Raw genomic sequence first — 12,809 nt, 5'->3', positions numbered from 1 at the left:
AAGAATGACTGCTTAATAGTAACCAGGTTTCTTTTTGGCCTGATGAAAATATTTTGGAATCAGATAGTGGTGATGGTTATACAACCCTGTGAATGTATTAAAAATTATTGAATAATATACTTTGAAATGGTTAAAATGGTGAACTTTTTCTTATTTGAATTTTACCTTAATTAAAAAAAAAAGTTTTACATAGAGTGAGTCTTTGGAAAAAAAATTTAAATAAGTCTTTATTTTTTGAAGATATAAAGATGACAAAATATCCTGGTGTAGGGCTTGCTTTTAAACTACTTCAGGATGGAAGAGAGGAAACAAAATTCATCATGACTTGATTACTGAAGCTAGATGATGGGGACATGAGTATTTGTTACTGTTCTATTTCTGTATTTGTTTGAAATTTTCTAAGCCCAGTCTTTTAAAAGTTTTAAAATACCCATCAATTCTATTCCTAAGTATATACCCAGGAGGAATTAAAGTTTATGTCCACACAATGATATGTACCCAAATGCTCACAGCAGCTTTATTCATAACAATCAAAACCTGGAAAACCTAGAAATAGTCCAAATGTAAATGTCCATCAACAGGTGAATAGACAAACTCTGGTTCATTCATATAATGGAATACTACTCAGTAATAATATAAATGAACTTCTAAATACATGCAACAACATGGATGCAAACACTGAGTGAATCAAGTCCTAAATGAAAGATTACATATTGTGTACTTTCAATTATATGACATTCTAGAACTTGCAAAATCAATCTATAGCTTTAGAAGTCAGGATAGTGATTCCCTTTGTGGGCCAGTGAGTGGAAAGGAGCACAGAGATCTTCTGGGAGGGCTGGAAGTGTTCTTTCAATATTTCTCCGTCTATCTAAGTGCTGCTGATGTGTCCTCTTTTATATATGCTCAGTCACTCAGTCATGTCCGACTCTAGTGAGTCATAGCCCGCCAGGCTCCTCTGTCCATGGGATTGTCCAGGCAAGAATACTGGAGTGGGTTGCCATTGCCTACTCCAGGGGATCTTCCCAACCCAGGGAACGAACCTGAGTCTTCTGTATCTCCTGCACCGGCAAGCAGATTCTTTACCACTGAGCCACCTGGGAAGCCCCTTCTTTCCAGTATAAATACTAAAAAATGCCATACATCATTAAGCCTGATCCATGTTGTGCACCTCGGCACCTATGCCCTGGCTCTGGCCCTGCCCATGGAAGACACCTGCATGTGCAGAGCCCAATCCTGGAAGCCTCTCCTGTCAGTGCACCTTCTGGTGCATCTGCAGGTGGACTCTCTGACTGAAGCCCTTCCCACATATGGCACAGGGGTAGGGCTTCTCCCCTGTGTGCACCCTCTGGTGCCTCTTGAGGGCTGAGTGATGCCTGAAGTCCCTGCCACAAGCCGCACATCTGTAGGGCCGCTCACCCGTGTGGACCCTCCGGTGGATACCCAGGTCCTTGCTCCAGCTGAAGCACTTCCCACAGGCCTCGCACCGGAACGGCCTCTCTCCCGTGTGAACACGCTGGTGCAGGTAGAGGTTGGCTCTCTGGCTGAAGCCCCGGCCGCATGTGTCGCACAGATAGGCCTTGTCTCCTGCATGGCCCTGCTGGTGTCGAGCCAGCGCAGAGCGCGAGGTGAAGCGCCTGTCACATACCTCACAGGCATGGGGCTTCCTTCCTGTGTGGACACTCTGGTGGATCTGCAGGGCTGCCCTGCGGCTGAAGTCCTTGCCACACTGATGGCAGCTGAAGGGCTTCTCACCTGTGTGGATGCGCTGGTGGATGGAGAGGTTGGAGCTGCGGCTGAAGTCCTTCCCGCACACACTGCATCTATAGGGCTTCTCGCCTGTGTGCACTCGCCGATGGATGGACAAGTTGGAGCTCCGGCTGAAGTCCTTCCCACATTCCTCACATGTGTGAGGTTTCTTTCCCATGTGCTCCTTCTTGTGCCTTCTCAGAGCAGATCCTGAGTGGAAAACTCCGGAATACTCCATGCATCGGTATGGCTCGTCTTCTGGGAGCAGCACAGGAAAGTTAAGGTGTGCTGTCCTTTCACTGAAGGCTTTTCCACACTTGGCATATGGAGAAGGCTTCTCTCCAACATGGGTTCGCTGGTGAATTAGAAGGTTTCTGAGCTGGCTGAAGTCTTGGCCATGCTGGGGACAGTTATAGAGTTTTTCTCCTGGAGATACTGGCCAAGACAGGATCCCATCATTCTCATCCCTGACTCCTGGGACAAAGGAAATTAGATGATGAAAGTGAGCGGGGGGTGCTTCCCTGGTGGTTAAGAATTCACCCTGCAGTGTAGGGAACATGGGTTTGATTCCTGGTCTGGGAAGATCCCACATGCCACAGAGCAACTAAGCCCTTGCACCACAACTACTGAGCTCATACTCTAGAGCTGGCAAGCTGCAACTACTGGCCGGCATGGCTAGAGCCTGGGCTCTGCAACAAGAGAAGCAATTGCAGTGAGAAGCTTGTACACCACAACTAGAGAGTAGCCCTCACCTGCCACAACTAGAGAAAGCCCGTGTATAGCAACAAAGATCCCACACAGCCAATAAATAGGTAACAAATAAAATACATATATATTAAGAAAAAAAAAAGAAAGTGAGCAGTGGTTTTGTCTAAGGCTGCACGGTGCTCCTGAACACTCTCAGGCAGTAGTGGTCAGGCAAAGAAACTTCACTGAATAAATAAGTGCTGCTGCTGGTCTCTGTCTTTCTTACTTTACATCTTCCATTTCTGCTTCAAGGGTAAGGGGAAGATCATTGGGAACCTTTTCCTTAGGAGTTGCTGTTCAGTCACTAAGTTGGGTCCAGCTCTTTGTGACTCCATGACTGGCAGTATGCCAGGCTTCCCTGTCCTTCATCATCTCCCACAGTTTGCTCAAACTCTTGTACACTGAGCTATCCAACCATTTCATCCTCTATCACCCCCTTCTCCTCTTGCCCTCAATCTTTCCCAGCCTCAGGGTCTTTTCTAATGAGTCAGCTCTTCGCATCAGGTGGCCAAAGTATTGGAGCTTCAGCTTCACCGACATCCTTCCCATGAATATTCAGGGTTGATTTCTTTTAGAACTGATTGATCTCCTTGCTGTCCAAGGGACTTTCAAGAGTCTTCTCCAGCACAATTAGAAAGCATCAATTCTTCAGCACTCAGCCTTCTTAATGGTCCAACTCTCACATCCATACCTGACTACAGGAAAAACCATAGCTTTGACTATAGGGACCTTTGTCAGCAAAGTGATATCTTTGCTTTTTAATACACTGTCTAGGTTTGTCAGAGTTTTTCCTTGGTTAAGGAAACTAAATGTTACTAGAAACACCAAGTCAAATTCCATGAGCTACAAAGGGGTTAATGCTGTCAAAGCATAGTTATCAAAAAGTTAAAAATAGAACTTTCATACAAATATGGAGTGAACATCTGTCAAAAGTATTTTGTTAATATATTTATTTATTTGCATCAGGTCTTAGTTATGGCATGTGAACTCATAGTTGTGGCATGTGGGATCTAATTCCCCAACCAGGGACTAAACCGGGGCCCCCCTGCATTGACAGCACAAAGTCTTAGCCACTAGACCACCAGGGAAGTCTCTGTCAAAAGTTATAATGAGGAACCAGTAAGATGGTAAGGTTGGTTCCAAAGGCATTTCAGGAGTTTAGGCATTTAATGCTTAAAAAAAATATATATATATATACATATATATGTATATATGTATACACATATATATTTGTTTTACCTCCAATCAAGTAAATATTTAATATTTTCAATTAAATTATTGGCATAAAAAGTCAAATAATACATATTTTTAAAATTGCTACTCACCCCTTCATGGATTCATAGAATTATTAAAGGCATTTTCTCCTGGCTGACTGGTACTCACCTGAATAGGAGCTTCTTGATATTGTTTCTTCCATCCACACATCATCTTCTTGTTCAAAATGGAAAATCATTTCTGGTTCAGACAGCAGATGCCCTGCTTGAGGGGAAAGACACGTTGATTAGGGCAATGTGGTATGGACAAGGACCCTCCCACAAGTCAAATCTTATCTTCTGGTATTCATAAAAGGTGAATAAAACATTGGGAAAGGTGAATAAAACTGTTAGGCATCAAAACCACATTTTATATTTATGTATATTTTATATATATATATATACACACACACACATATACACATATACATACACACACACACACACACACACACACACACACACAGAGGCATGCAAACTCAGTGGCTCAGTCATGGCCAACTCTTTGTGACCTCATGGACTGTAGCCCACCAGGCTCCTCTTTCCATGGGATTTTCCCAGGGAGAATACTGGAGCGGGGTGTCACGCCCTTCTCCGAGGATCTTCCTGACCCAGGGATCGAACCTGAATCTCTTGTGGCTCCTGCACTGGCTGGTGGATTCTTTACCACTGAGCCACCTGGAAATCCCATATATATATACACACACACACACACACACACAAACACACATACATATATAAATATATATACACAAAAACACACAAATAAACAGATAAATATATATTCTGCTTCTCAAAACAAAAAAAAATTGTTCTAGGAGTTCCAGGGAACTTCAATGAAGAGATCTATTTGCAATTTGTGTGTGTGCTAAGTTGCTTTAGTTGTGTCCAACTCTTTGTGATCCTATGGAACCATAGCCCGTCAAGCTCCTCTGTCCATGGGATTATGCCCTCCTCCAGGAGATCTTCTCAACCCAGCGATCGAACCTGCATCTCTTACATCTCCTGCATTGGCAGGTGGGTTCTTTACCACTAGTGCCACGTGGGAAGCCCTATTTGCAATATACAACAGTAATAATTCTCAGTGGGTTGAACAGGCAGTAATGATTCTGTGACCAAATTCGATACCCAGGTATCGAACCCAGATCTCCTGCACTGCAGGCAGATTCTTTACCATCTGAGTCACCAGGGAAGCCCTGTCTTATCTCTTTAGTCTCCTTTAATTTGGATAGGAACTGGCATCTCTTGCCTTCATCTCAGGTATCTTTATGCTTTCTCAAATCTGATACCCACTACAATAAGGGATTAGGAATATGTGGACCGCTAAATGCAAACCCCCTCAGGATTTACTCCATACAACTGAACCAGCAGGAGATCAGGTGGGTTCTGGAAGATGTGATTCTCACCCAAGGAGATGAGATTCCCAAAGTTCTCCAACATCACTTCTCGGTACAGGTGCCTCTGAGAAGGGTCCAGATGCTCCCACTCCTCCTCGGTAAAGTCGACAGCCACATCCTTGAATGTCACTAGCTCCTAAAAGAACAAACGTGGTTATCCTCAGGTATACCCATTCCCACAGAGGAATGCAGCTGACGAGCACCTATGAATTCTGACATCTATATGTGGTCCTGGCAGTCTCCAGGGTCCTGAGTCAGACTCACTTAGGCGCACAACCATGCATCTGTTTGTATTATGTAGAATAGGGGTCCCCAACCTCTGGGATCTAATGCCTGATTATCTGAGGTGCAGCTGATGTAATAAAAACAGAAATAAAGTACAATAAATGTAACGTTGCTCGAACCATCTTAAAGTCATCCCCATCCCCCACCCCCACCCCACACCGGTCCATGGAAAAACTGTCTTCCATGAAACAGGTCTCTGGTGCCAAAAAGATTGGGGACTGCTAATATAGAACATGGAAAAGATAAAAGAGGCAGATTTAACAAAAAGAAAAAACAAAACTCTTCAGCCCTTAAAGCTTCTCTGGTAAGAAGAGTCAACTTCAACCAGAGTACATGAAAGACTATATAATTCCAGAGGTGCTATCCACACAACAAATCTCAATTTTGAGATTTAGTCAGGGAAGGGTCTGGAGAAAGAATCTAGGGTAGACTGGGGCCATGAGGGCAGGTACCCTGGAGAAAGCCAGGTACTAGCCTTGTGGGATGGTAAAAATGTGAATAGAGGAAAGTGGGGAGTTCCAGCTGGCAAGAAAAGGGAGTGGACAGTCGTGTGGGAAGGAGCAAGTCAAAGATCTAAAATAAGGACTCTGGTTAATGAGACATGTTATCTAGGAAACCTCCCTCTGATGATTATATACTAACAACATTTATTTTGGACTCCGAATTCCCATTCACACATCGACAGTAGAAAGATATACAAACACTTAGTACAGTTGCATGAAGGATTAATATTCAGTAGCAGTTCCCAAAGTGTGGTTCAGGGACCCATGAAGGTTGCCAAGCTCCTGTCAAGGGTGTCTGTACAGTTAATATTATTTTCAGTAATAATTCTAAGACATTATTGGGCTTATCCACTATCATTCTATTACAGTTAAAGAGAAGAATTTTTCAGAGGCTACATGATGTGCAATCTTGCAACAAAGAAACTGAGGAAGCAGATATAAGATTACAGCTGTTTTCTATTAAGGCAGACATTAAAGATGTTAGCAAAAATATAAAACATTTCCATTTAAAAAATTTTTTTTTTGTTTGGAAGATAAGGGTTTTTTTTTAAAATGTGATATTAACTATAATGGATTAATTTTTTAATGGATTAACAAATACTTTCAAGTTTTGTTAGTTTGAACTTCTGATCTGGTAATATTGATAACCCACATAACAAAAGCCACTTTCAAAAGTGTAAAGGGGTCCTGATACCAAAAAGCTTTGGAAATTACTGCTCTACAAGAAACGAAAATAAACTATATATACATGAAATGACACAGATCAATCTCACAACAAATACTGAGAAAAGACAGGCAGAGAAGAGTACTGTATGTATCCAGCTTCTATTTAAAAAGTTCAAAATTATACTAAACTAATCTACAGTATGAAAAGTCAGAATAGTGGCTATCATTATGGGGAAGCAGGGGTTCTTTCCTAGGGAGGGGTTTGTTCAGAGCATAAAGAGAAGACACAGAATGGCTATGAGGGGAAATCAAGGATGGTGCAAGGATCAGACAACAGAAGGGTGTCACACCGCAGCAGTCTGGTCTCTGGTCCATTTTTGGCCTAAATGTTAAGCCTGCCAAATAAAGAATAAGGAAAAGAGGATTTGCAAAGGGCTATTAACTCACAAAGTGGGGATGATGGGAGCACATGGGGGCAAGCAGAGTATCAAGCCAGACTACATGTTCCTTTGCGCAAAGCTGAAGCACAAAAAAACAGGTGATTCTGGGTAGAAAACCCAGAAATCCTTCTTTGAACTGCCTTCTTCTCTGAAATAGTTATCTCCTGTATACCATACAGATTTTTTTTTTTTTTGAGAGGTGAGCTGTTTTTTATGTTGTTTCTGTTCACAAATTGTTTCTCATTTAGGTTAATATCCAGTGAACCAACATGAACCCTAAGTATACCGGTTGATGAGTTTTGACAAAAGAATACCCCTGTGTAACTCACATACCAATCATGACATAGACCATTTCCATCACTCCAGAAAGTTCCCTTGTGTCGTTTGCTCCTAGTTGATTCCCTGCCCTGACTCCCTGCTCTCAACAACCAATGATCTGCTGTCACTGTAGATTAACCTAGCCTGTTCTAGAATTTCATATAAATGGAATTGATACTGACCAGAATTCTTGGCCTTTCCCAATCAACAGAAAATGACAAGAGGTTAGATAAGAAGCTCAAGCAAGGCCTTATTGGGTTCCCTGCAGCAGCAGAGAATAAAAGCAAGTAAAGGCTTCCCTTGCTCGCTCACTGGCTCCCCCGAGCTGGTTCCTTATACAGGATGAGAGTAGGGGTGTGTCCAATGGTTGGGCAGGAGAAATGGCTTAGGTGTTCTGTCTAGCCCTTTGTTGGTGCTGTGTGCAAGGGGCGTGTGTAAGACCTGCTTTCACTCCCAACACCCTGGTTTTGCTCCGAGCTCTTCAGAGCTGGCAGTTGGGGTTTTTTGCCCTTTTTGTATCTTTTGTCCAGAATTTGCCCCAACTGTGTATGCACAGTTATTGCAGTTATTTTTAGTCTCTTATATTTTCTTAGCATTTTGTTGCTCAAGGAAACATCTGTCCAGGTGTAAGCCTTGCAGCACTGGAGCAAAGGGCCCCAGGTCCCACCTACCCTGTCTTAGAAGCACACAGCACATATCTGGCTTATCTTTTACCTTATGTTTTATCTGGCATATCTTTCATATCTGGCTTCTCTTTCTCAGCCTAATGCTTTTGATATTTATTCAAGTTGTTACATGTATCAGCAGTTTGTCCTTTTTTTTTTTCAATGGAATAGTTATTAATTATATGGATTAAGACATTTTGTTTATCTGCTTATCAGTTGACGGTCATTTCTGGTTTGGGGCTATTATAAACAAAGTTGCTAATAGTCACCTACAGTTTTTTAAAAATATAATTTTATTTATTTTTGGTTGTGCTGGGTCTTCGTTGCTGCACGTAGGCTCTTGTCTAGTTGCAGTGCGCAGACCTCTCATTGTGGAGGCTTTTCTTGTTGCAGAGCACAGGCTCTAGGGCTCATGGGCTTTAGCAGGCTCAATAGTTGCAGTTCCCAAGCTCTAGAGCACAGGCTCAAAAGTTGTGGCGCAAAGCCTTGGCTGCTCCGCAGCACATAGGATCTTCCCAGACAAAGGATCAAAGCTGTGTCTCCTGCATTGGCAGGCAGATTCTTTACCACTGAGCCACCAGGGAAGCCCCTAGTCACATACAGATTTTTGAGTGGACATATATTTTCATTTCCTCTGGGTAAATACCATGGGATTTCTGGGTCAATGGTAAGTGTGTGCTTAATTATATAAGAAACTCTAAAACTGTTTTCCAAAGTATATTATACTATTTTACACTCCTACCAGCAATGCTCAGACATTTTGAGAAACTACAGTAACATATGTCTAGCCCAGAGCCAGCACAATATATGTGTTGTATTGCTCTCCTTCCCCAACAGCCCAAAATGAGGTGTGTGGGTGATATTTTCAGGGAGAGAAGGCAGACTCTAATTTACCTGTAATCTGGGCATTTCCTCCTCTTCCTGAAGAAGGACAGAGTCTTCAGAAGACAGTGCTGGGTAAAAAGAAAGAAGCAGTGAAAAATGAACTTGGCTCACTGAAACAGACCAGTATCTTAGTTACCAAGAAGGGAGAAGGGGGTATGTTATATTCAGTTGGTGACACTGGTTCTCGTTTACCATTACCTGACACATCCTTGCTTAGAAAGATTTTTCCTTTTTGCACTTTCACAGACAGCCTTTCAACACTGATACTTTCTCCCCAGCCCCCCAATCACTCACTGAATACCTACTATGTGCTTCAGCAGTGATTTAACTCTCACCTTTCTCCTTAGCCTCTGAGGTCACTCCAGCTTCAACGGGGTCCCACATCCTGCCCGCCCTGTTAGGAAGGGAATCCCCGCAGCCCAGTGGCTCTGCTGGGGTAATCTCTCTTCAGCCTCTCCAAGCTCCACCTGGAACATCCAGAGGGAGTTTCAGGAGGTGTTTTCTCCACGAAAGACGGAACTCCTGCATGTGGGGGGCCTCCTGCGGCCTTCATGCTCAGGTAGCTGTTTTGTTCCTGTAGGCAGGAGAGGAAATGTCCCAGCAGCCCAGACTTCAGGCTAGGGCCTGGACTTCTCTATTTAAGTGAGGGCGCTGTTAATGAACTAAAGCATAGTTAAGGTGATAAACATTTACTAAGCACCTACTGTGTACAAGGCATGCCCCTACTTCCCAGGGGTACACAGCTCTGACTTTCTCAGGACTGTAGCTTCACAGGTTGATCCAGTCACAGGGCAGCAAATGCCGCCACCTCTGTGAAGTTTCCTGAAAACTTCCCACTGTGGGATGCATGCGTGCATGCTGTCACTCAGTCATGTCCGACTCTTTGTGACACTATGAACTGTAGCCCACCAGACTCTTCTGGCCATGGAATTCTCCAGGCAATAATACTGGAGTGGGTTGCCATTTTCTCCCTCAGGGGATCTTTCTGACCCAAGGATCAAACCAGTGTCTCCTGCATCTTCTGCATTGGCAGGTGGATTCTTTACCGCTGCACCACCTGGGAAGCCCCACTTTGGGATGTTAGTTGCTCAGTTGTGTCTGACTTGTCAAAATCCCATGGACTGCAGTCCGCCAGGCTCCTTTGTCTATGGGAATTCCCAGATAAAAATACTGGAGTGGGTTGCCCTCTCCTTCTCAGAGAATCTTCCCAGCCAGAGAAGCCCTTTGGGATACAGATCTATAATTCTCAAAAGGTGAACTTGTGAAATTCTCGAATTTCTCTTTTTTTTTTTGCTACCAGATCAGTAAATGTTTAAAAATCTGAAAACCTTATCATTAGAGAGGCTGTGGGAAAATGATCAGTCTTTTATGCTGTTAGAATGTAAGTAGGTACAGTCTTCTGGAGGAGAGCAATTTGATTGTGTCCATCAAATGGAGGGGGCAGGTAGGGTCAGGAAGCAGGGTTATGAAAGTGAACAAGGAAACTTTAGGAGGTGATAAGATATATTGGTCATCTTGACTGAGATGATGGTTTCACGAGTGTATTAAAATGTCAAAATATATAAAATTGAACACTTTAAATATATGTAGTTTATCATGTGTCTGTACTCAGAAGGGCTTTGCAGAGATACAGCCAGGCCTGTGACTCACATGTCATGTGTGATACCAAACTCACAACTGGGATACCTCCACCTTTTACACCTGGAACTGTAACTTCTACTGAGACAAGAAAGGATATACAAGTCCCCTTTGGCCCTCACTGGTCAAGAGTGTGGAGAATTCTCTTTTGCAGAAAACTGGGAGGTGATTGAGGGCTTCCCCAGTGACTCAGAGGGTAAAGAATCTGCCTGCAATGCAGGAGACACAGGAGACGTGGGTTTGATCCTTGGGTTGAGACAATCTCCTGGAGGAGAGCATGACCAGAGCATTTCCAGTATTCTTGCCTGAAGAATCCCATGGACTGAGGAGCCTGGTGGGCTACAGTCCATAGGGTCGCAAAGAGTCAGAAAGGACTGATCGACTAAGCATGCATACACATGGAAGTGACCATAGGTGTGACCTTCCTGGCTTCGCTACCCCAGAGGCAAGTACCCAGGGGAAGGTCATTTAAGTCCAAAGCATCTGGGAGCTTAGAGAAGCTGCTAACCACTTTGAGCTCAGGAGTTTCTCAGATGCAAAGTGGCAACAAGCCTTTGGCAATCCATAGAGGGCCTGGCTGGAGAAGAGCCCATCCTGGTGTCCAAGACAATCTGCCCATCCCTCTGATCCCTAGACTCACTTATAGAAAAGGCTCACTGAGGGACTTCCCTGGTTGTCCAGTGGCTAAGATTCTGTGCTCTCAATGCAGGGGGCTCAGGTTTGATCCCTAGTCAGGGAACTAGATCCCATATGCCACAACTAAGAGCTCTGATGATGCAACTAAAGATCTCGCATGACACAAGGAAGATCTAAGATCATGTGTGTAGCAACTAAGACCTAGCACAGCCAAATTAAAATAAATTTTTTTAAAAAGAAGTGTTAAAAAAATAAAAGCCTAGTAAGAAATGAAGGTGGTTTCACAGGAGCACCTACAACAAAAGTGGGAATACAAGATTTTGGCTCCCCCTCCTCAAAGTCCAAGTTATCTCCAAAATAAGAGACACCAGAACATATTGTCACCATAAACATCAAACCTCACGACTTCCCTGTTGGCTTAGACAGTACAAAATCTACCAGGAATGCAGGAGACCCAGGTTCAGTCCCTGGGTCGGAAAGATCCTCTGGAAAAGGGAATGGCTACCCACTCCAGTATTCTTGCCTGGAGAATTCCATGGACAGAGGAACCTAGTGGACTACAGTCCACGGGGTGGCACAAGTAGAACACGGCAAGCGACTAACACTTTATTGACCCCTACCACATCTCAAACCAAGGGGCACTTCCTAACTCCTCTCCAGGGCTCCAAACATCTAGCTGCCCTCATAAACATCTAAGAACTTACAGCCCCATAAGCGGCCTCTCTGCACTAAGAATGCCGCCTGCCGTATCAGTAAACAAAGGATGTTGTGGCCAGCTAGTCAGCAGCCACTGCAGCCAGCCCCAACTGTGCACCCTGACTGGAATCAAGCCGGAGACAGGCACATTTATCCTAGATAGTTAAGGTGCATATCAAAGGAATGACTTCAGGGATCCCAGACTCCTGCACTTCGTCATACAAAGAAAATCGCTTAGTTCATTAACTTTAGCTGTCCGTTTTTTTTCTAATTAACAGTAATCGTTTCTTGTTCTAACTACTGGGTTTTCTCGCAAAACCCCTGTAATCCTGGCTCCTCCTTACCTCTTCAGAGCAGTCCCTCACAGCCATCTGAGAAAGGCCACCAGATAAAACATAAACTTTTAGGTTGTCCGTTTTTTTTCCAGTCAACACTCCCAAAGCCCTGGACCCTGCCTCACTGTCCCTTCCCCACCAACCTGGGGTTGCAAAGCCCCAGCTGCCTCTCCAACCAAAATGCCCGGCATAGGCTGTCCCCCAAATGCGAGGAACCCTGCCCTCCAGCCCGTCAACCCATGGATGCCTGCAGGCCACCAACCTCGGGACCATCGTCGCAGCCATTCACCCCTATTTCAACAAAATCAAGATGCTCCCTGCGTCGCCCCTCCGACCCCGCGACTACCGGACCTTCGGTTTTCGCCTTCCCCTTTCGCACGATCCGGGGACCTTCGGCTATTCTCGCTGCCTTCAGCCAGTAAAACTGGGGGACTCACCTCTCTACGCCTGGAGGTCTTGGGCATGGAGGCCGCCACGGGGCCTTCACCAGCCTTCGTTCCACGCAATGAGCCCGATACACCCGCACCGCCGACCCAGAAGGCCCAGCCGATGGGGTCTGGGCGCAAGCGGGCGCGGAGGCCTGGCGGCTGGACCAC

General features: G+C 44.5%; 1 protein-coding gene across 4 annotated transcripts; it reads right to left on the bottom strand.

Moving 5' to 3' along the window:
• Positions 1-491: 491 nt before the first annotated feature.
• On the bottom strand, positions 492-12,809 carry LOC122687738 (zinc finger protein 235-like). 4 transcript variants are annotated; one of them, XM_043893370.1, is made up of 6 exons: positions 12,651-12,809; positions 9,244-9,482; positions 8,918-8,976; positions 5,156-5,282; positions 3,880-3,975; positions 492-2,223 (listed from the first exon to the last, which is right to left on the bottom strand). In XM_043893370.1, exons 2-6 carry the CDS (start codon positions 9,290-9,292, stop codon positions 1,253-1,255), a joined length of 1,302 nt encoding a protein of 433 aa, XP_043749305.1. In that variant the 5' UTR covers positions 9,293-9,482; positions 12,651-12,809; the 3' UTR covers positions 492-1,252. The 4 variants fall into 4 exon arrangements, with proteins under 4 accessions (XP_043749305.1, XP_043749313.1, XP_043749308.1 ...); XM_043893378.1 differs by having other exon boundaries at positions 3,880-3,972; XM_043893373.1 differs by having other exon boundaries at positions 9,244-9,375.

This window comes from Cervus elaphus, chromosome 4 (genome assembly GCF_910594005.1).
Source record: "Cervus elaphus chromosome 4, mCerEla1.1, whole genome shotgun sequence".
In the NCBI taxonomy this organism is placed as follows: Eukaryota; Metazoa; Chordata; class Mammalia; order Artiodactyla; family Cervidae; genus Cervus; species Cervus elaphus.
The sequence above is the reverse complement of the archived record's forward strand: the minus strand, read 5'-3'. Positions and strand labels throughout refer to the sequence as shown.